General features: G+C 43.1%; 1 protein-coding gene across 3 annotated transcripts in view; it reads right to left on the bottom strand.

Annotated features, from left to right (window-relative positions):
* The window catches only part of LOC121632152 (myosin phosphatase Rho interacting protein), a 63,282-nt gene that overhangs the window by 1,104 nt on the left and 38,561 nt on the right, over positions 1-23,617 (bottom strand). Inside the window, exons 10-24 of one of the 3 annotated variants that reach the window (XM_041973360.1) lie at positions 20,426-20,482; positions 19,533-19,601; positions 19,352-19,441; positions 19,103-19,212; positions 17,077-17,641; positions 14,906-15,043; positions 8,830-11,331; positions 5,033-5,180; positions 4,829-4,946; positions 2,614-2,773; positions 2,376-2,489; positions 2,155-2,241; positions 1,879-2,041; positions 1,708-1,793; positions 1,311-1,376 (exon numbers count right to left, since the gene is read on the bottom strand). In XM_041973360.1, coding sequence (XP_041829294.1) covers positions 1,344-1,376; positions 1,708-1,793; positions 1,879-2,041; positions 2,155-2,241; positions 2,376-2,489; positions 2,614-2,773; positions 4,829-4,946; positions 5,033-5,180; positions 8,830-11,331; positions 14,906-15,043; positions 17,077-17,641; positions 19,103-19,212; positions 19,352-19,441; positions 19,533-19,601; positions 20,426-20,482 — 4,440 coding nt within the window. In that variant the 3' untranslated portion in view covers positions 1,311-1,343. The remainder of the gene's footprint in view (positions 1-1,310; positions 1,377-1,707; positions 1,794-1,878; positions 2,042-2,154; positions 2,242-2,375; positions 2,490-2,613; positions 2,774-4,828; positions 4,947-5,032; positions 5,181-8,829; positions 11,332-14,905; positions 15,044-17,076; positions 17,642-19,102; positions 19,213-19,351; positions 19,442-19,532; positions 19,602-20,425; positions 20,483-23,617) is intronic. The other 2 variants (XM_041973359.1, XM_041973361.1) reach the window with 2 other exon arrangements.

The raw sequence follows: 23,617 nt of genomic DNA on the forward strand, positions 1-23,617 counted from the left end.
AAATAAGTAATGAACACATCAACTTTTGTCTTAGAAAATAAATAAACATCTAACAAAAATTCACAAAAAGTTGGATGCTGTGTAAAATGTAAATAAAAGTAAAATGCAATGATTTACAAATCTAATCAAATCATATTTTACTCCCAGTAGAGCGTAAACAACACATCAGATGTTGACACAGACATTTCACCATTTCATGGAAAATATGAGCTCATTTTGAATTTGATGGAAACGACACGTCTCTAGAAAGTAGGAAAAGCAACCAAAGGCTGGAAAAGTAACTGGTACAAATCAGAAACAGCTGGAGGAGCATTTGACAACTAATCAGGTCAACTGGCAGCAGGTCAGTAACATGACTGGGTATAAAAGGAGCATTTCAGAGAGGCAGAGTCTCTCAGATGTAAAGATGGAGAGAGGTTCACATATCTGAGACAAACTGGGTCTAAAAAACATGTCCCCAGACTTTAAAGATCACACCATCTGCAGTGTATAATATCATCAAAAGAATCAGAGAATCAGGAGGAATCTCTGTGTGCTTAGGACAAGACTGAAGGTGCTGGTTATCTTGGGGCCCTCAGGCAGCATTGCATTAAAAGCAGACACAATTCGCTACAGGAAATCACTGTGTGGACTCAGGACGACTTCCATAAATCACTATTTGTTCACTCTGAAATCCACAAATGCAGGTTAAAGCTCCACCATGCGAAGAAGAAGCCAGAAACCACCATCTTCTCTGGATCTCTTCTCCTTGGCTTTTCTTTCCACTCCTATCAGAAAGCTTGCAAGGAGCACCTGGTCATGGCTGGTTGATGGTGACATGATGTGTTTTCCACTTGCAGATTACGAGCCCAGCAGTGCTCACTGGAAGCTTCAGATGGTTAGAAATTGTTCTGTATGTTTGGCAACAACAAGGTTGAGGGAGCTCTTTGCTTTTACCCATCATGAGAGGGTCTGCCCCAGCTGGGATTAATTTGGACCAAGAGGGGGCAGGACTGCTGCCGTTTTGCACCTCCCTTACTTCATGGTTTTAATACTTTCTCCCTGTGCCATTCCACTTCATTAAACATAGTTTCTGAGCTTATTTGGTTTCTTTGTATGAATGAATTACTTAAACTGTCAACATAAATTGAAAATTTGATGACAAACGGCCCATTATTCATCTATATTTACTGGAAAAATGTTGACATGTTCCATGCTTATTTTACCAGCTGTGGCGTATCTGTGCATACTAATGTGCAGTAGTGACTTGGGTCTTTGGCGTGAAGGACAGCAGGGTGTGTTAAAACCACCCGTGGGTGAGTCTGGTTTACCTAAAGGAGAATGGACAGGAGGCCTCAGCTGCCCTAACTGTCCCATGGCATGTCACGATTCACAGACTGAGGACAGAAGGGGGGGAGAAACAAACAAAACACACCAGCAAGTGTGTGTTAGACCACTGCGGCGTTTCATTTGCAACAAAAACTCTTCAGATTGCACTTCAGATGGAGGGAGAGGGGATCAGTAGAACGCAGCCATGGGCATGCACTGCTGCATGCACTGCTGCATGCATCCTGTAGATGGCAGCATGTGACTGGGAAGTGCTTCTCAGGGTTTGAGAGGTGAAAAGGGGTCTGATCTGTCGGATGATGTGTTGTTGCTTCAGCAGGGATGTAATGGGTGGTGGATCAGTGGGAACTCCTCACATGACTCGCCGCCATCTTCACCTACCTTCGACCTCAGGTTGCGCTCAGAGCGTTTGGCTGCAGCAGCCGCCATCTTCAGGATGTCGGGGTTACTTTTGGACTTCATGATATCTGTTAGGGGATAATGTGTAGGTTGAAGTTAAAATAAACCTGTTTCGATGTGGCACATGACGCATTCCCGAGCGTGCTTTCCTACCGTATCCTCCTCGCTCCACGTCCTCCGGCGACGGCTCGCCGAGAGCCTCGTGAGCCAGCTGCAGCTGGTCTTTGAGCCGGCCAAGATCCCGCTCCGCTTTGGCCTTGACAATGCTCAGCTCCGTGTAGATGTCCTTGTACTTATCTGTTGCATACTTCTTGTCCTGGAAACACATTGTTTGGCTCGTCAGACACAGAATTCCTCTTTCAGCTTCTAATTCTTGGATTTCACCTTCTGCATTTGCCTCCGTGAGGGAAAAAAAAGATTAAAATTTACTCTTTGGGCGGCCTGGAGTTCGTCTTTGAGGGAGTTGATTTCCTGCTTCAGGTACTGAACTTCAGACTCCTTCACCCTTAACATCACCTGGACGAGAAGAAGAGGAAAAGGTCAGAGCTGGAGTAGCTTCCACAGCTGCTTCCTGAGGGGAAACAGCTGCTGCTTCAAACCTCACCAGCAGAGACTTGTTTTCAGATTTCATCTCATTAACTGAACCTTACCTCTAACTCATACAGCTCCTTTCCTTGTATCGTGGTGTTTGTGTCTCCCAATCCTTCCTCAGATGTCATGGAGCGCATCTTTGTAATTTCTGCTGCCAGACGGTTGTTCAGCTCCTGAACGCGACCCAAAGAAGAAGCTCAAAACATTTTGGTTTGTGTATTTTCATGCCCAATGTGTGACAACAGTTTCAACAGTCTCTGAGTAAATTTTTGCTTCCAAGCGAGTGTGCTTGCGTACCTGGTTGTGTGCATTGAGCTCCTGGTTCTCTCTCTGACACTGCCTGAGGGCCTGCCTCTCGGCCTCTAGTGCCTGAGCCAGGTGGGCGTTTTCCAGGCACTTCTGGGAATACTGCTCCGACAGCACCTCAATCTCCCGCTGGAAGGAACACAGCTCCTCCCTGAAACACAACGCCGAGCAACGCTGAGAGGAAAAAACACCGGCAGCATGGCTTCAGGAGTCGTTACCGCCCTGACACGTCTGCACAGATGTGTCACACAGCTGCTTCACCCTGACCCCCCTTATGATCCATCCTTAGGGATCTTTGCTTCCACATGCCACCATGTGAAGTATGAGAGCAGGAGGGAGGAAGGCACCTCCATGCATGTCATAGCAAGTCATGATTGAGGTGTGAAGTTTGATATGATACAAAGTAAAATTCAAGCTGGTATCGGCAACATAGATCCAATACTTTGTACTAAAACTTAATCCATGTGGAAAATCACTTTAAAAGCAGCCTTCCTCCATTCCACTCTGGTCACAATGAGACATGACACAGAGGCAACCGCTTCTTCTTCTTCTTGCTTTCTTAGCGGTCGGTGCATTACCACCACCCACTGGTACGGCGTGTGGTTATCAAACAGGTCATTCTCTTAATGTAAGGCTTGAAAACGGCCAGAATCTTCATAAACAAGGAGGATAAAGTGGTTTTTGGTGGATTATGTCAACCCCTGTGACGAGGCACCTATAAACCCAAAATTAGCTTCTATAGCTGAGACAAATTAGGCTTTTTAATGTGGCATAAGTTATTGTTTTGTTGTTTATGTGTTAAACAATTAACAACTGTATTGTACTTCAAATTTACCCTAAATTACTAAAATATCAACACTGACCATGACGATCGATTCTAGAAGAAATAAGCTGGTATCGGAGGAAAAAAATCTATTCTACGAAAGCTTGTGCACGTTTTAACGTTAAAAGATTAGGATGAGCTGCTGAAAAGAGGAGGGCCTTGTCATTCATCCTGATGTCAAACGGAAAATATTTCGTTTTTCTGGGATTGCGTATGAATTACAGCTGAAAATTTTACTTCAGTGTTTTTTAGATCCCCACACTGACTGTGTGCATCACTACTTTCTAAGCTTGTTGTTCCAAATGTGTCTCTGTGCCTGTGATGTGTCAAAATTATGCCTGTTTCACGGTATTTGATGTTATTTCCTTTTCTTTTCCCATGTATGACTGAGTGTTAACTAGATTTTCCAACGATTAAGAAGAACTACTGGAGCAGAAGAATAGTCTATTTCAATGTCATGACAACTGCCTAAAACACTTTTATTGTCTAATATTATGATCGCAGCTCTAAATCCATCTTTCTCCACAGAACTTATCAGAACCAAGCTTTGTCTTTTTAGGTTGAAATGACTTTTGTTAACTTGATCCATCTCTTGTTTTTGTCGTAGTGAGTACTAGCAGAGACGTCTACACATAACATCTGACTCAAGCGTCCTCCATCTTTCCAGTTTTACCTGAGGATGTGGAGAGTGCTGAGCTTAGTTTCAGACATTCTTGCTTCTCTAAAGCATGTTTGTAGCTAAGCTGATGCAGCAAACTGCTGAACATTCTCCTTCTATTTTCACCGCTCAACATCTTGGATCGTAAAGCTCTCATAGTTCCAGATTTTCCCAACAGAGTACTTCACTCTGTGGTTCCTAGAGGTTCTAAAAGTAGAACGGGAGGCAGAACCTTCCGCTATCAGACCCCCAGTTTGGCTTCTGGAAGCAGACACCCTACTTTTGAGATTAGGCTTAAAACCTTCCTTTTAGACAAATCTTATAGTTAGGGGTGGTTTAGCCATCCTTTATTTGCTGAGGGACATCCCATGATGCACTGAGCTCCCCGTTCATTTTAATCTCTCTGCTCTTTTAGTTCTAAAAAAAAACTGTTCTCTGTATGGACGGGTTTATGTCCAGAACCAATGTGGATGGTGATGTGGACACTGACACACTGTACATGTGCAATAGGCCTGAGTGAGACTTAAATCTAACAGAAATGATGGCTGTTGACGTCGCTAACCAGAACTACCAGAGACGAATAAACAGACTTTTATCCAGCATGTGCCCATGATGGACCTTAACGAGTTATACATGTTGGTTAATCATCTTGGAAAGTCGTAGACGTCTTTAGTTCTGCTTGTAAACAGCTTGGTGTTTATAACAGGAAGTGAAGTCAAACTCACTCGTGCTGTCTTCGGATCTCGTCCATATCGGCATTCTCTGCGCTGCTGTTGGCCTTGCGAACCTTGTCCAGCTCCTTCTCCAGCTCTGTCCGGTGAGCGTTTTTCATCGCTTCGATAGCTGAAATATCAGAAACAAGAACGGCTCGAAGACCAGCTGATAGTAGAGGAGGTATTCCTTTGACATGTTTTCTGTTCAGTGTTTACCTGCGATGGTGGCTGCCGTCTCCTCCGCCAGGAGCCTCTCCTTCTCCTCTTGCAGGTTCTCCAGCTCTCTCTGGTGTTTTCTCTGCAGCTCATCAATCACCTTCTGATGGGACTCCTCCATGGCGGCGAAGCCCCGCTCACAGGTGGCCTGCAACAAAAAGCGGGGTAGAGCTGTGAGTTTACCAGTCATCTGAACATGGATCAGATTCTCCTGCTCAAATAAGCTGAACAGGAGCAAATTACAAGCTCTCATGTAATACAAGCCAGTTAGCAGCATCAATTTATTTCCACTTAATAAAGTTAAGAGCCTGTCGGCCATGAGCGCATTCAGCCTGTGTGAGGACAAATCAGGTTAAAGGGAACAACAGGATACGCACTACGCTGAAGAAATGACCAGACAATTGGAGAGGGGGGTTTAAGAAAGAACAGCTGCCATTTCCTGTTTACATCCAAACTCCTTATTCTAAACTACACTTTCAGTACAAATCCTAATCAGACTACAGGCCAAATCTTAGAGATGTATGCCGACACTGACGGACTGAAACAAGAGAAAAGCGGACATCTGAGACACTGCAGGCATCTGTGCTGTACGACACCACTGAGGCCAGCTTGGTGTGGACAGACAGGAGAATAACTCTCGTTGCTGGCACCCCCCCCAGGAACCAAGCTGCCCCTCCCCCACCACCACGGAGCAAGGATGAACTTCCTGCTCTGACATCAGACCTGGATTTATCTGGTGTATAAACATGTCCTGGATTAGACTCACTACTCACAGACAAACCTGACTATCTGAGCATCTGATAGGTGTAAAACTAGATTATTATGAATACTTAACTGTTAATGAATGCCAAAAAATAGATCATTTCCACCAACTGGAGATATGTCCCCTAAAATCTACTCAAGCTAACTGCTTTAGGAAATTATTAAGCTATTAAATTTCTTTTTACCCCTAAAAAAAAAATCAAACCATGCGTTTGTTCCTGCAAAAGATAAATAATAAATAAGTCTGGGGCTTAAAGCAGGACAATAAAGCCTCATTTCCACCAAAGGGTCTGGCTCACAGTGGTTTGGTTTGATAAATCCTGATCTGGTACATTTCCACAGCCAACCTTTACCCAGTACGCAGTTTATCAGCCGGATTGTGATAGATGTGTCAGCTATGTAAAAGCGTGATGTCATAGCGTGATGTCATAGCGGTGCGACACCTTCCTTGACTTCTAAAGAAGAACGCGACACAGAAACGAAGAAGGAGAAATGGTGGACATCCAGCGGCTTGCCTTTTTTTTGGCATGTGGCTTTAAACAACAAAAATCCACCGTATATTAAACACAGAGCTGCTCCTGCTTTGTTATTAGTGCTGCCATACAGGAAATGATGATTATTTAAACCAATCAACAGATTGCAAGCTCCACCATCTAAAGCTGCATTGGTAAGATTAGGACCTCAACAGAAGGGTCCATTAAAAGTTCAACGGCTTGGATATTCTGGGACCCTTCCAGGTTTTTACCTGTGGAAACAAAATAAAATGCTCAGGATGGAACGGTTTGGTTCAATAAAGCCTGATCTCAGTCGCATTGCCACAGCCAATCATACTCTTAACTGTAGGCTGCATTTAAGCTAAACAGCGATGGATCTGTCAGGTACGTAATAGCAGGATGTCATGGGGGTGCGACACCTCCCCTGATTTATACCGAAGAAGAACACGACACAAAAACGAAGGAGAAGAATGGTGGACATCCCGCATCTTGTCTTCTTTCTCCTTGGCTTGTGGCTTTAAACAACAATTAACATATGTAATTACTTTTTTTTTTAAAAAACAAGGCATTGCTCCCACTTTTTTCTTATTACTGAGTCACATGGAAGTGACGATTCTTTTGATTGCAATCGTTCAAGCGTGGAGCCCTTTAGGGTTAGATGGGTATGATTGGGACCCCAACAGAAGGGTCACAAGAAAGTAGGATAAGGCTGACAAAATATTTTGGCACCCTGTAAAGTATTTTGTTGTGGAAATGCAAAAAGATGAGTACCGAGTGATCCTGCACTGTACCAAGTCGCCCCCCTTGGTGGAAACAGTGCTTAAGGCTTGTTGCATACTCTGCAAGAAGCGAGAACTTTGTTATTGTTCTCGAGGCTGCAAGGACGTATTGGTCCGGTCCTTCTAGAGAAGCTTTGCTGGGGTTATTGCAGGAGGGATGTCTGTGTTTTTATGTGCAATGCAACAGCTGACCAGGTTACTTGATATTTAACAAGAAACACAGTTTGTGGCAGCGTGGGGTGGTGCATGCAGCAGTGTCCGTGTCTTTAAATCCCACATGTTGTTTACATTTCCGTACTTTCTCACCACCTCGATCAGCTGTTTTATAAAACTATCCGTTCAGCCTCATATCCGGGCAAATGCGGAAGCCACAACTTTCCGCTTCATTCTTTTCTGCGTTAACTACGGCGCCCTCAAATGTCCGACCAATACTTCTCGGAGCCCCATGAGAAGAAAGTTCTGCTCAGCTGATGTGTTGAGAACTGTCCCCGTTCATGTCTGAGAGACGAAAACAACGTCATTTTGTTCCCAAAAGTTCACGCTTCTTGCGGAGTATGTAACAGCCTCAAGAAGTCAAATGGTCTAATGTGACGATGAAACGCAGGTCTTTCCATGGGAACAGAGGACCTCCAGCTTCATCTTTTAAATTCACAAATGTCCGCAACCCTAAAACCTTTAAGCTGCGTTCAAGCCAACCACAGCTTAAAGGCTCGGTTACACTGAAACACACTTTCCCACGAACCTCTGCTTCTCAGCCATGCAGCAGCCTGGATTTGATTGGCAGAGATTTTAAAGCCTGCAATGTTTAATTGGGTTCTCATTTAAAAATTTCAGCTAAACCTTCAGCAGCAGCATAGTCATCCTCCGAAGTGTGGAAACGCTTCTGCTGCAGATACTTTAACCATCTGCAGCATCAAACCTTTAAAAATGATCTGCTTGGCAACCTAGAACAAAGGTAAGTGAGAAAATGTGCAATTAAAAGGAGAAAAGTGACCCTTTATCAACAGTAAATATTTTCTAGTACAGCATTTTGAGAAAATAATCTAAGTCAAAGTCTACTTTTCAGCTTTTTCCAGGACTTCATCAGCAAAAACAGTTGGCTCTGAGGTCGGTTATCCTACAAACAAGTCATGTCTGAAAACTACCTACAGACAGCAGAAATGCAACTGATAGTCCAGGAAAAAGCTGGTAAGTGGACCAAAAATTATGATTATTTAGTCAAGAAACTGAAAAAAGTGATCTTTAATTATTGTTTAGTAAAGCAGGGCATCGAGTTAAACTGTTAGTAAGAAAAGCCGAGGAAAATGAGATAAAAACGCAAAAATCTGATGAACTTTTGACATGTTGCAAAGGGTCAGTTCATTGCTTGACACTAATTGAAGTTCAGATCACAGGGACGTGGATCTACAAACAGAGGAACTCATTTCTCAGGATGATGGGGCTATGTGTTGTAGTCTAAACAGAATCTTGAATCTTTTCTTGACTGATGAATTTGATCAGTTTATAAGAACTGATGGTGATGAAACAAGCAAAATGAGTTCCTCAGTGTACAGCTACAGCAACGGCTACGTAAGCCCTAGAAAGAGGTTAGTTTTCATGCAACACAGAGGAAAAGTAGTTTACGGGACAAAGAGCGAGAGAAAGGTGAGCAGGGTTAGGATGGGGAGTAAATGTAGGGGGAAGGAAGGGGAATCTGGGAATGCCACAAAGGAAAACAAGGCATCACAGATGGGAGGACGGTAAGGACAAGGAGCGCTTCCACCTTCAGGTTTTCCAGGTCTCTCTCGTATTTCAGCCGCAGAGTGGTTACGTCACCCAGCTCTTGGCGCCGCCTCATCTCTTCGGTCATGACCGAGACTTGGGTGAGCAGCTCCTGAATGCGCTCCCTCAGGGTCGGCGTCTGGGCGGAGGAAGGATGCGACGGGGCTTGCTCGTCTCTGGCGTTCCTGTCTGGGTTTGCCGGACTCATCATGCTTCTCAGCTCTTCCATTTCCCGGTCAAACCTCTCCACGAGGTCTCTCCTCTCCATCTCGTGCTGCTTCTTCAGGTTCTCCATGCAGCTCATCAACGATTCGATCTCTTTAACATTTTCTTCTGAACAAAGGCGCATCATATCATTGGCTTTTGCGACTTCCTGCCTCAACTTTTCTGCATCCTGCTCATAGCCATCTTTGACATCTTGTAGCTCCTTCTTGTGCCTGGCTACCAGTTCTGTAGAATCCACTTCCATCAAACAGGCTTTAGACAGTTGATTCTGGAGCTCTTCCAGTTTGGACTGGAGCTCACTGGCAAATTCTCTCAATTTAGGGCAATTGAGACACTTCAAGCTGCCTGTCTGAACGTCTGTCTGATTCTGCTTTAGCTCCTTCTCATGCTGAGCTTTCAGTCTAATCATCACATAAGCTGTGAACGCTTCTTTAAGAGATTCAAGCAGATAGTGTTCTGGCCCAACCCCAGCTCTGGCTCGAGCTAAAGACAAGAGCTCCTCATCTTTATTCAGCTTCAGACTAGAAGCAATTTGCTTCAAGTCATGTGCCTTCACCTCCAAGGTTTCTCTCAACTGTTTAAAAATAAGGGCATTGGTGTTGTCGTCGAGCCAGCTGTACATTGATGTAAAATCTGTGACTATGTCCGTCTCAGTTTCTGCCTGCGAACACACCTTCCTATTCAAGAGCAGCAGGTTTTTCTGAGCTAATACCTGCTCCACCAGCTCTGGTTCACAGTTTTGTCTGCTTTCGTAAGGTTTTGTTTCAGCTATCTGGCTCCAGAACTCCCACTCTAACACCAACCTCATGTCTTTTCCACTCATGAAAACTGGCTGTTCTTTCAAAGAATCAAATAAAGTGCTTCTTAAACTACAGAGCATCCTCTCTACATCAACATCTACCTTTGCTAACATTACTAAAACCTTATTTATAGCTTCAGACCTCATCTCAAACATATCTACTACTTGCTTTAGAAGTCCTTTATCGTCGACCTGCTTCTCTCCTGCATCATCATCCTGTCCATCTTTACCCAACTTAATTTCTAACCTCTCTCGAAGCATCCTTGATTCATTTTCTGCTTCTGCTAACTTTTCCCTGCCGGCTTTCTCGATTTCCTGACTCAGTGCAACTAGTTGGTTGTTCCTGGCTTCTAGCTCCCTACAGCGTTTCTCTGCAGACTGAACGTTGGCCTCAGCTTCCAGAACCTTAGCTTCTGAAGCCTCAAGCAGCTCTCTGAGCTGTTCCTTCTCCGGGTGCAGTTCCTCGTCCTCATAGTCGGCCTGGAAGCCCAGACCTATGAGCGTGGCCTCCTTTAATTGTAACTTCTTCTCAGTGTCTTTAAGGGTGCTGCCGAGTTCCTCCAGGGTAACTAGAGCTTCATGAAGTCTCAAAGACTTCTCGTTCAGTTCTCTCTCATAATACTCCCGGTCGATGGCATTAGCTTGGTTTTCAGCCAGCTCCGTCTTCAGTCTTTTCAGCTCCTCAACGACGAGATGATGCTGTTTGCCGCCCTGCTGGCTGATGAGTTCGGCTTTCAGTCTGTCTATTTCTCTGTCGGCCTCCGTCAGCTGATTTATTATCTCCTGACATCGTTGTTTTAGGGCACTATTTTCACCTGTTAAAAGTTCAACCCTCTGAGAGAGCAGTCCAATCGTCATGTCGCTCGTCTCAGAGGGGTTTTCGATTTTGGACAGGGGACCGTAGGGGCTCTTTAGGCTTTCAAAACTTTGCTTCTGAACTCTTCCCATAATGTCCTCCATGGTTAGAAGACGGGCTTCATATTCTCGTATGGTCTCTCCTGCTCTGGCTAAACTCTTTTTAATCATTTCATTTTCTATTTCCTGCTGGGACTTCCAACTCTCCAAGAGCTTCTGAAGCTCATGCTTTCCTGTGGTTTCTTGATTGATGCTATGGAATTTTACCACTCTTCCCAACTCCTTCAGAGTCAGAGTTTTACCAGTTACAAGGTCTTCTAGTTCTTGAATGGCCTCAGTGCTGTCCCGTAGCAAGAAGCTCACTGCTTTCTGGACAGTTTCAGGGGGAGGACCTTCTGGTGTGGACGTTGTTTGGGGCTCAGAAAAGTTAGCTTCCTTGATGGGGAGGTGAGAAAGCGTGAGGCCAAGCTGTGCCTGCATATTGCGCTTTTTCAGCTCTTGCAGCTTCAGGAGCTCTTTGGTCTCCTGGTACTTCTTTGTTAAGCTCTGTGCTTGAGAACTAACCAGTTCGAGCCTCTTCGTCTGGGGCATCACATCGGCCTCCAGACCCAAAGGGTGCTCCAGCTTGGAAAAGGGGACCAGACAGTTGGTTAACACACAGCAGGGGTGACACAAAGCTTGCTAATAATTCTCAGCGTTGACTACCAATCACTTCCCGCTATTTAATATAAAAAGGTTTCATTTAAATTAGCACTCCCACATAATAATCCCAAATAAAACCAAAATAAACAGAGATTCAAGCCTCATTTAAAAATGCTGTCAGGTAAATTGTGTAAATTAAAGGAGATGAAAGAGATTACATGTCCAAGGTTAGTTAATCACAACATGCATGCACATTAAATGGTTAAATGTTACTTCATGTGGTCAGTAATGCAATATTAGTTTCAGCTGAAAGGTTTACTCAAGAATGGAAGGCATACCAGGACCTACTAACACGCTTCTCTGAAGTTTCTGGTCCAAACTCATGTTTGCACTGATGCAAGTCTTCTCTGAGAGGAGATGGTTGTTTGTATTATTCAACTTCAGTCTAAGTCTTCAAACATGCTCTCACTATAAATGTTAGGTCAGTAAATGGTTCGTTAAAACAAAAAGCAACACCACAAATTACAGAGAGAAAACTCTGCAGTATTTTATCATAATTGCAGCTGTGCTTTGACCTTAAAATCCTTCAAAATATAAAAGTAGTAATTCGGCTTCACTCTGACAAATCCATCCAAAACACAACAACAGGCACAGAAATGCATCCAACATCAGACATTCATGTCAATGTTAAGTTATACACAGTAACTGAGGACAGAATAAAACAAACGGATGGTCTATTAAACATTTACAGAAGAAACCGACATCCATGCAAATAATTAGAAAACAAGCCAGAAGGTTATAATTACTGCATGTCGTGCCAAACATTTAAAGAAATGATGATGCCAGTGGCTACAGAGGATGACATCACTCTAATGTGACTAAATATTAGCAAGAAAAACAAACAAGACGTCTAAAGTAGATGCCATGAAAACTGAAAATTAATTTAACAGGAAAAATGTAAAATGTTGATGCTTTTCTTTCGTCTTTTTACATTTGGAAAAACAGGTGACAGAAGAGGCGTGATCACATGACCAGTATGTTGTTGATTCATGTATGTAAAGCACTTTGTGCTACTCATATACGAAAAGTGCTCGATAAATAAAACTTAATTAGATTTTAATTGACGTGTCAGACAAGAGAACGAGGACAAATAAAACCGACCAAGCGTGTCAGACTTTTACAGTATTTTCTAGGTTGGATTTTGTAGTTTAGCTCGTCCAGTTTCACAGCTCAGCATCTTCAATAACAGCCGCTCTGCAGCATGTTTAGTGGTGCAACAGTGAAAAAGTTCCCCCCTTCAACAGTTTCCTGCTGCGCCACGTTACCAATGTTGTTTGCAGAGACAAATTCATATTTTAATGAAAAGAAAAATCCATTTTTGGTACGAACAGCTCTACTCTTCAGACTAATTTCCTAACTTTTTGAGTACACTGGCAAAAGATTTGGGTGCACCTCAACTTTCCTGGCGTCCCTCTCAGCAGCACATTTTAAGGATTGTTTTTTTTTTATTTTTACCCATATTTATTGATATTGTTTAAATGACTGTGTACAAGAATGAGGTATTGGAAAATACCACAAAGAATTTGATCTCTTAACCCTTGTCGGTAGTGTTAATATACTACTCTCGTAGCTATAAAAAACGACAGATTAACATTTTCCCCGCGTTTTTTGCGGAAATCACTAAATCAACTTCAATCCTAATCAAAAAGACCAAATATATAATTATCTAATTAATTTGAACCCTTTAAATACCAGTTTGGTGATGTGATGTCACCGTTTTATGAGAAGAGAAACAAAAAATGAGTTATTTTCAATATGATAGATTTTTGGCTGTTGGAAATATGTGTTACCCTTTAAAGACACGATATGTAACTTTCCGACCTTAAAGCCTAATTTCCACTAGCAGGTCTGGGTTGGTACGGGGCAGTTTGGTTTGGTAAATCCTGGTCTCTGTTACGCTTCCACAGCCAACCGTACCTTTACCCGGTAGGCAGTGTTTCAGCCAGATAGCGATAAACGTGTCAGCTACATAACAGCGTGATGTCATAGCAGTGCGAAACCTTGAATTACAACGAAGAAAACGACAGAAAACAGATGAGAAGAATGTTGGACATCCAGCAGTTGATGTTCTTTCTTCTTGGCATGTGGCTTTAAACAATAAATAATCCACCTTATATTTAAACATTGAGATGTTCCTGATTGTTCTTGGCGCAGACACACAGAAGGTGATGATTTTTTCAACCAATCAGCTGACCGCAGTGTGTCAAGTTCCACCTTTTGTGGTCGGATCAGTAAGATTGGGGCCCCAACAGAAGCGTCCCAAAAAGTAAGACGATTTGCGTCGGATATTCTGGTCCCCTTCCAGTTATTTGCCTGTGGAAATGGAAAAAATGTATACCGGCCTGTACCGTACCGAACCTGTTGGTGTTAACAAATCTTAAAACTATGCTTTCCTCACATGTTGGATGGCACAGTGACATCTATTACGTACATTTCTGGAGCAGTCACTGCTCAGCAGCGTCCTGAGGCTGAAAATGGAACTAAACAACTTTTTCTTCTGGGGTGTCGCGTGACTTCACAGCAGAGTTTCACTTTACGCACCGCGTCATGCTAGCAATCAGATATTAACACACTGGCTGTTTTGAACACGCACTGCGGCTGATTTAGTAAAGAAACACGAGAAGACATTGGAGAAAGAAAGTTAAGGAAAGGGACAAAAGGCTCTTTAAATGGCTGGAGAGAGCTCCCAGTACAGGTAGAATTCAAGATAGATACCGAATTAGCTGTCGATAGGGGGAACGTAAATGAGAAAATCTGAAAAAGTTTCTTTATGTGCCAGTTTGATGACAGAAAGTCAGTTTTTATGAAAAAAAAAAAAAAATCATGACTACGGGACTACTCGGTTTTGGGGTTATGCTAGCAGAGGTTCCAAAAGCGCTGAGCTGACACTACAGCGTGACGTCCAAATTCTGCATGCTTCAGTAAACTAATAAACTTCCTTGTTCTTTTATAGAAGAACTGATTCCAAATCCATGTGCAAAGTTTACAAATTTTTGTTTATGAAATGCAAAACAAGTCAGGGACATTTCATCTGTCTGCCCGAACCACTGCGATTATAAACCGCTGATCATGCCCACATGGAGGGGACTGTCTGCCATGGAAAGTGAAGTAGAGAAGAGCCATGCAACGGGAAACTACATTAGAGTGAAATAATCCCCTGCTAGTCACATAAGCAGCTACATCATTACAGTTCTTTGTTGGAACAGTCACCCAGTACTGAAACAACCACTGAGCACGAGTTCAGACATAAAACGCACAGAGAGGAGATGAACAAGTAGAAGCCAATGTAGTAACAGATTTGACTGTTTATCACATGCAATGAACTCATGCAAAGGTACATAACCGGAGACCTTTTGTTGCTCGATGTCAGTTTGTTTCATGTTTTTATTACAACATAACATGCAAAGAGTGTTACAAAATGAAGTGGAAATTACTGCCCAGCTGACAACAGATTCCTGAAAACTTCCCACTACAGCAGAATGAGGTAAGGACTCACCGGAGAGATGTAACCTGCGGGGATTTCCTGCTCCCTCTCCAGAGCCATCCTCAGCTGGAGCTCCAGCTCCTGCTTGTGCTTGTTTGAGTCGAGCAGCTGCTGGTGGCAGCTTTCCAACTGAGCCTTCAGGTCCTCGATCTGCAGGAGGAGCAGCCAAAATGTTGCATCCGTTAATCCTTGTGAGTCACTTCAGTCTACTACCCTTTCTGCTTTTTAGAGGACAAAAAAGTCCTTTCCAAAAACTCTTAGAAAAACATTGTTTAATATTCATTTTATTTTTTTTCCTTATAAACTTTGGTCCAAATCAAAGCCACCAAATATTTAATAATTTAAATGATTTCAACCCTTGAAATGTTAATTTAATTACATGATGTCACTGTTTTATAATTTAAAAATGGACATAAAATTTGTATTTTTTCCATATAATACATTTTAAGGCTCAATGATGCTCCTTTTAGGTGCGCAAATAGGCAGGTCCATTTTAAATATCGCTGCCCAGGTGTCACTACTCTCATGTGTTCCTTACACTGGCATGGCAGTTCACCAATAACTCCACCAGACATCAGACATCGAGCCGTTTCCAGGCACATCAAAAATGACCATTACCCGATTTCTTGGGTGATGATATGATGATAAATCAGATAAACACACATAGATTTTTCCCCAATACCACAATGTCTTCATGTTTCTGATTTATTTCATCGTTTTACATCTGCACATGTGGAAAGAGCTGTGTCGCTTCCATCGAGCTGTGTCGCTTCCATCGAGCTGTGTCGCTTCCATCGAGCTGTGTCGCTTCCATCTTTTCAACGTCTTCCATTAAAAAGATTCACAACGTAAACGGAACACAAAAGTAAAGGTAGCGTGCAGCAGCAGGAAGTAGCTTATTACCGCTCACATTAGCAGCTAACACTAAGACCGTGGGCGCTGCCATGATCAACAAAGACACAATCCACGTACATATTGCAAGATAAGTCCAATAACAGACTGGTCAATGTAGACACAGATTTTTCGAATATCGTATTTCAGAAGTTCATGTAGATCCATCAGATCAGATTATTACAGTAATCAGACTTCTCCCAGATTTCTGATTCTGATGGTCATGTAAACGGGTTTAACAGTAAACATGGTGTCAGAGGAGTTAAGATAATGTTCATTCTCGGAAAGACACATAAAAAGAGACACAGCAGCGGACGGTGGTGGCCTCTTTGCTGCTCAACACCGCCCCCCACAAGTTCAAGTTGTCCTCTGTTTGCTACATCACGGTACGCATCGGTAAGTGTCCCAAAGACCAAATCATACACATAAATGATGCAGAAGATGGAAAAAATAGCTCCTTACCCTCTTTAGTGTGGGGGGAACCCTGGTCCTCATTCCTGCGTGTTTTCCATGTGATTCAAATCAAACGGATCCAGCAGCCAATCAAGTTCTGCACGGTGACTCATTATTTTGAATCAGGTGTGTTGGAGCAGGAACACATGGAAAACACGCAGCACGAGGGCCAAGAATCTCAGCTTAAATATCTTAGTGTTAAATATATTGTTTCTGCACTGTCAGGTTTATAATTTCCAACCCTTTCAGGTCATTATAGAAGACAAAGTCCTCTCCCAAAACCTGCTATTAAAACATTACAGATGAATATTTTTTCCATGTTTCTTCTCAAGTCTTTCAATCAACCTCAGGTTTAATCAACACTAACAATATGTGATTTTTTTAAGCATTTTAACCCTTTTAAAGTCACTATGATCACATTGTCACTGTATGATGTTAAATCTACTAAAATGATTAAGAAAAACATTTATTTTGCTCTTTAAATCAACTTCTTATGATCCTAACAGGCAATATATGTAAAACAACAAATTTTATGTGCATTTTTTAATATAAACAATGACACTGTGAAATTAAAGTTAAATAAATTTGTAAATTTATTTATATAAATAAATTTAAATAATTACATTTTCAGTATCTTTCATTAGGAGCGATGTTGACTGATAAAAAAAAAAAAAGTGAAAATCTATAATTTATTATATTATTTTTATAGCAGTAGGAAATTTATCACTGGTACCAAAACCAAAATGGTGGCCAAAAATTGTCCTGATAGGACAATGAAGCCCCTGCTGACCTATGAGGGACCAGCTACATGCCGGTGGAAGTGGAAGAGGTGAACGTACCCCCTGCTTGTAACTCTCCAGTAGCTGCTCCAGCTCCACCGTTTCCCTGGACTGAACCGTGGCGGGAAGAGGCACCCTCCTCTCCTCTCGGATGGGCGTCTTCTCAACCTGTCGCCAGTGCTCTTCAATCACCTCCTCTACCCTCTGCTGCCTTTCCAAAGAGGCGGGTCCTAATGAGTCTGAATGTTCAACTCCCTCTCTGAGATCAGAGTCCGTTCTCCCTCCATCCGTCACCGACGTCTGCTCCGAGCTCGTCACAGACTCATACCGTTTCCGCCTCTCCTCTCTCCTTCGACTGCGATCGAGCTCGCCCATGTCCACCTGGAGGCTCTCGGCCTCCTGTGCCCGCTGCTGGGCCAGAGCCTGGGCTATGGGCCTGAACTCGGCCCAGTCGAAGGTCTTCGAGCGGCCTTCTCGTCTGCGTTCGCGTGCTCTGCTTTTTATGACGCCTGGAGCAGCAGAATCTCTTTCTACAGATGAAGCCTCAGAGGAGGGAGAGTCCTGAGCGACATCCGGTCTGACCAAACCCTCCAATGGGGGGAAAGGGATGTGATCCTCAGTGGTGCTAAAGTAAGGGAAACAAAGTACAAGAAGACCTTCATAAGACTGACAAATTTCTGTTTTAGGCACAACTTTAGCTGAATATGTCCTTGTTTACTTTAACACGCCTTATTTAGCTGTTATCTTATTCCTTATAAAATCTACTAAATATTTTCCGTCGCAGCAAAGAAAGCCAAAAACTTGTTAAAGACTAAATCACCGACCTACAAACAGTGGATGCACTCAACGTCCTATTTATCATCCACATGTTCATAACAATTATCAAATCAGCCAATCACATGGCAACAACTCAACACATCTTGTCATGTAGACATGGTGAAGACGACTTGCTGAAGTTCAAACTGAGCATCAGAATGTGGAAGAAAGACGATTTAAGTGAGTTTGAACGTGGCATGGCTGTTGGTCTGAGTATTTACTGGGATTTTCACACACATCCATCTCAAGGGTTTCCAGAGAATGGTCTGAAGAAGAGAAAATATCCAGTGAGCAGCAGTTGTCTGGACCAGAATGTCTTGTTGATGTCAGAGGTCAGAGGAGAATGGACAGACTGGTTGGATACAAAACAGACAATTCACACACTAACCAACACTGGACAATAGAAGATGGAGAAACGTTGCTGGTCGGATGAGTCTCCATTTCAGCTCCACATTCAGATGCTAGGCTCAGAATCTGCTGGAAACATCATGAAAACATGGATCCATCCTGCTTTGGATCAACACTTCAGGCTGCTGCTGGTGTAATGGTGGGGGGAGATTTTCTTGGCCCACTTTGGGCCCCTTAGTACCAACATGGCCTGGTTTAACCACCACAGTCTACCTGAGTCTTGTTGCTGACCATGTCCATCCCTTTATGACCACAGTGGAGCATCTTCTGATGCTACTTCCAGCAGGATAATGCACCATGTCACAAAGCTCAGATCATCTCCACCTGCTTTCTAGAACATGACGATGAGTTCACTGGACTCTAACGGCCTCCACAGTCACCAGATCTCAGTCCAGTAGAGCAGCTTTGGGATGTGGTGGAACGGGAGATTCTCATCATGGATGCAGCCGACAAACCTGCAGCAACTGTGTGATGCTGTCATGTCAATATGGAGCAAAACCTTTGAGGAATGTTTCCAACATCTTGTTAAATCAACGACATCAAGAATTAAGGCAGTTCTAAAGGAAAAGGGGGTTCACTCTGGTACTAGCAAGGAAGACTCGATAAAGTGGATGATGTAGAAGATTTCTAAAAAAGATAAATTTGAGCTAAAAATGAAAGTTTTGCAAAGGACTGTAAAAGAAAATTAATAGCAGATGAACAGGATCTTAATAGAGACTAACACACAGCCAGAGAGTGTGTGCCAGCCTCAGTCCGGTCCAAATGATGTGGAGATGTGGAGGATAAAGGTCAGAACTGAATACTAAAAAACAAAGCATTGTTGGGAAGTGTAAGTAGCTGCATTGAGGTGGTTTCTACTGACCTGGCCACATCAGGGGCGGTGGAGGGTCTGACGTTCTTCATCACCGCCTGGATCCAGTTCCTCCGTATGCCGGCGGTCATGGCCGACAGAGTGTGAATTCCTTCCTGGGTCTAAACAGGAACAAGAACCAGAAAAATACAACACTTAGGTTTGTTTTTCATGAAATGTATGAGGACTATTTGTTACAGACTATGAGGTAAATTGCCTCAAGTCTGTTTAGTTCAAAGTTCAATGATACACATTACTTACATGAATCTGAAAGCCATAGTTTCTCTGAGCCTGGTATTCGGTTACGCTGTAGCAGGTGGACAGGTTGATCTCACCGTCCAAGTCCGAAGCCTGAGAGCAGAAAACATACAGCACATATATCACAATGAGGCAGTTAAAGAGAAACAGCAAAGAATGGGTGACATGAAGCGAGTCGGCTGACCTCCTCTGCGATTGAGTCCTTGTAGTATCTCAGGCTGTGATCCGTCAACACGAACCAGTACTTCTTCCACTGCAGAAAGCACAGGGAGAAGAGCTGAGTGAAGCAGCACGCCAAGCATCGGTCACCTGAACACCTGGTAGTCAATGAAACCTGCTGAAGCCAGTTATCCTTTGTTTTCATCATGTAAAGATGCTTTGTAGAGCACCACGGCTGCACCCTCGTCTTTTAAGTCCACTGAGGACGAATCATCAAAGTGTGACCGCAGCCTTGTAAAGGCCACGGAAAGCTACCGACACCAGAGCTTTGGGAAAGTTCAGATTATGTTTGAAGTTGTTTGACTTCCGTTTTTTACGTACCTTGAATGATCTTTTCATAAAGAAACCTTCAGTGCCTTAAACCAAACTGTGATTCTTCATGTTTGTGCATGTATATATGTTACCACTGGTGTAGTGAAGATTTTTAGATTTGTTCATACATATGTAAGCTGGTAGGACAGAACCAAGACAGTCTGCCATCTTCAAACTACAGCCGGCAGCAAGGGACAAATATCACCAGCTAAACGTTTTCCCTGCAAGCCAGCGCACAGTGATTGAGACGTGGGAGAAGATAACGAGAGCGGCTTACTACCCCGACAAGCTGTAAAATCTGTTAAATTTTTATTCACAAAAATGCAGGATCGTGCACATGCAGCAGCAGCATGGGAGCCGTGTTCACCATCACCAAGAAAGTAAAAAAGGGGACTTAAAAGGCAGCGAGACCAGATTATATAAAAGGACAAATACAAAAAGGAAAAACCCTGGACTAGCCTTCCCCTGAGTTTCACACTCTTTAGATTTGTCCTTTTTTTCTTTTTTAGCTGGTAAGACCACTGGTGGTGGAACCACTTCCAGTACCTGGCCTTCCTCGTCCAACTTCACCATCCATCCTTTCTTGAAGTTCAGCAAATCCGGCTAAAGAGAAAAAAACAAGACAGAAAATCGATCAGAGATCAATCAGCAATAGGAACATTTAAGATGACTTCATATGTGAATCCAAGCCAGTGTTGCAGCAGCAACTTACCATGAATTAACTTGTGCTAAACAGAAACAAATAAAACGAGGTTTTTCCACCAAACCACTTCCAAAACCACTTCCCAGCCCCACTTAGCAGTATCGTGAACTCATTTGTTTTGAGTGGCACCGTTCAGGTCGCTCTGAATTTTTTCGTTGGCAAACAAGCACAAGAAGGTCTCCACCTATGTGTTGGACCATGGTGGTTGTTTTTGAAACGGCATCTTAGCTGCCAATGTTGTCATCCACAGTTGGGGCTTGGGGGTTTTAAAGATGGCGGGGTCGGGGGTCGCTCTCATGACTCATCTCATGACATCAAACTCTGGCCAACAGTGGCCTGCTTCCTCGACACGATTTTCTGCTCGGCTCCACACCTTCAGAACCCCGACAGAGTCTATTCGCCACAGGAGAATCCTGATGGGAACACCCACAAATCGGGAGGGGTGGTGTAGGACTGGGCTAAGTGGGTTCCAGTGGGAAAGGGCCATTAGTTTTCAGGTTCCAGCTTTAAAAACCTGGTGCTACAAAGACACCAGTTACATAAAAAAGCAGGTAAAAAGAGGTGGTCAATACCTTAAAAATTAAATTTAAAAAGTAGAATTTTAGACACAACAGACCATATGTAACAACAGAGGCCGTGACCCTCTTCATACCATGATCCTTTCCACATGCCCCATTGTTTTACAAACAGGACAACTCTGAAACTAACAGAGAGCCTTTATAAGCTAAAAACCCATCAGATACCATCACTGTCTTTTGGTAAACTATTATTTACATAATTTTGATCATTTTTTACATTATCTAGATGCCCGTCTTATTTTTAAAATATTACTTGGGATCTCCCCCCACTCCATGAGTTTGAAAAGCAGAAGGATAGCAGTGGTTGGGCAACCGTCAGAGGAGACTGCATGGTACAGCAGTGGTTCTCAAATTATTTGAGCCACAACCTCCTAACATAACATACATTGGTGTTTGCGACTCCCTTCGTAAGTGCTGTTCTCATGTTCTCCTTACGTTCCCATCTAACTACTTGGGGTTTGGACGGCGTTTGGTTCAGGTGGCAATACTTAGTAAAGTCTTTTAGCTGAATTTCTCTACATCCTTTTGCTATGCTACATGTTAGCATAGCTGCTTCCTAGTGTGAGAAAACATTTTCTGTACTGCACGTATCTCAAGATGATACAGGGTGCTTTGGTCAAGAAGAGGCGAAGTAGTCAAAAATCAAAAGTAGTCAAAAACTGCCAATTACACGCTACAATCATGTGGCTCTGTGGTGGTTCCCTGACTGGAAAACCAAACCAGTTCTTGCATAAGAAGTAACTTAGAACTGGGTAGAGCACCAGGACCGGACCAGGTCTGGAATTGCTTTGGTGGAAAAACCCTGTATATGTTCCCAGGAAAGGTTCCTAAATGACACAAAGAGCAGAAAAAATAATAAAACCCATGCTCATTCAGTCAGCGGGGGGCAGAGGTTGACCCCACCAGTGGATCGGACTAATTTAAGGCCCAACTTGTTGAAATGTGGCCCACGGAGCGGGGACAACATCTGCCAGATGTGTAGCTAAGAACAAAAGTGCTCCATACTGTTGTGGTCTGCTGTGAGTCCACATCGTGGGAACAACACACACATCCATGTGAACGGTGACCACAGGAAATAGTGGCAAGTTGTGATATTCTCACACACACTGACTTTTTCCAGAACATAAACAACACACACACAGCACAAACTGGGAGCAACGAACACACACAGTGAGTGAAGAGTACTGTATAACCTGGAGAGGAGAGGGTGCAGAGGGGGCTGCAGTGCCCCCTGCAGCATGGAGGTTTGGCCAACAACCACCACACCAAGAAACACCAGAAATAGAAATAAATCAACACACTCATGTTGAGGTTTCTCAAAGGTCTGGCTGATCTGAATCACTAAAATAAAACAAAGGAGAGCAGATTAAACAGAACTTTGAGGTTTACATGGAAGCTAACAATGCTGCAGTAAGTTCAGTAAAATATCTGTATAAAGCTCCACTGAGATGTTTCTCAATGTTTAATTCTCTTAGCTAAGCAGATCTATCCTCTCAGCCCCAACAAGAACCCGTGGCACTGCTGCTGACCCTGGATCCTGCAGCTTAGCAGAACAGCGTGGGCTTTGTCTGCAACACCACAGAGCAACATGAACACGCCAGCCTCTCCATATTCCCACAAGAAGCTCCAAATAATCACAACAAATTTAACCGGTTTGTTTTTTAGCCTCTTGACTGAGCTGTAATCATCATCAGCTTTTTGTGTCTTAAAGGCTTTTCCAGCAGCAGCAACGTGGTGCAGACTCAGAGATTACAGTCTTACATAGAAAATTATGTTGTGTAGGTTGTGGTTGCAAGTTTCATTAAAACCTGAGCAAACAATTCATTACATAACCATGAACAACACCGGAGGATTAGGCCACAGTGAAAAACAGAGCGATCACCCAACGCTGCAGCCCTTTTAAGCCTCTTCTATCCGTCAGGCGGCTCATTTTTAACCAAACGCTGCTTCGTTACCTGTAACGACTCCAACACGAAGCAGAAGCTGATGGAGATCAAACGAGAGCTGCAGAGACAAACCTGTCAACCTAAAACCAACTCCAAGTGACATTCCCCACGTCCACTGTGTATTTATTGATACATGTTTGCCAATACATTACCTATAACAGCATCACAAGCCAGTTGTATTCCAATAGTGTTTTCATAAGCTTGTTTAAAAGATTAATTAAACTTACTGAATTTAACCTCTAAATTCTTTGTGGGGTTTCTGCTTGAAAATGAAATACCCCAAAACAAGTTTTTTTGTCTGCATTAACAAACATCTTCACAATAGAGGCTAAACTTTAAGATTTCATTAAGGATTTTCCATTTGCCTAATTTACTTTTGCATTTTATAGTATTTGCATTTGAAAAATTGCTGCAGTAGACAGAAAACCACAGGAAACCAGGAATCATCATGTAAACATTATCTGTGTAAAGACTGAAGGTACTGAAGTGAAACAGAGCAAAGTTAGAGAGG

This window comes from Melanotaenia boesemani, chromosome 21 (genome assembly GCF_017639745.1).
Source record: "Melanotaenia boesemani isolate fMelBoe1 chromosome 21, fMelBoe1.pri, whole genome shotgun sequence".
Classification (NCBI taxonomy): Eukaryota; Metazoa; Chordata; class Actinopteri; order Atheriniformes; family Melanotaeniidae; genus Melanotaenia; species Melanotaenia boesemani.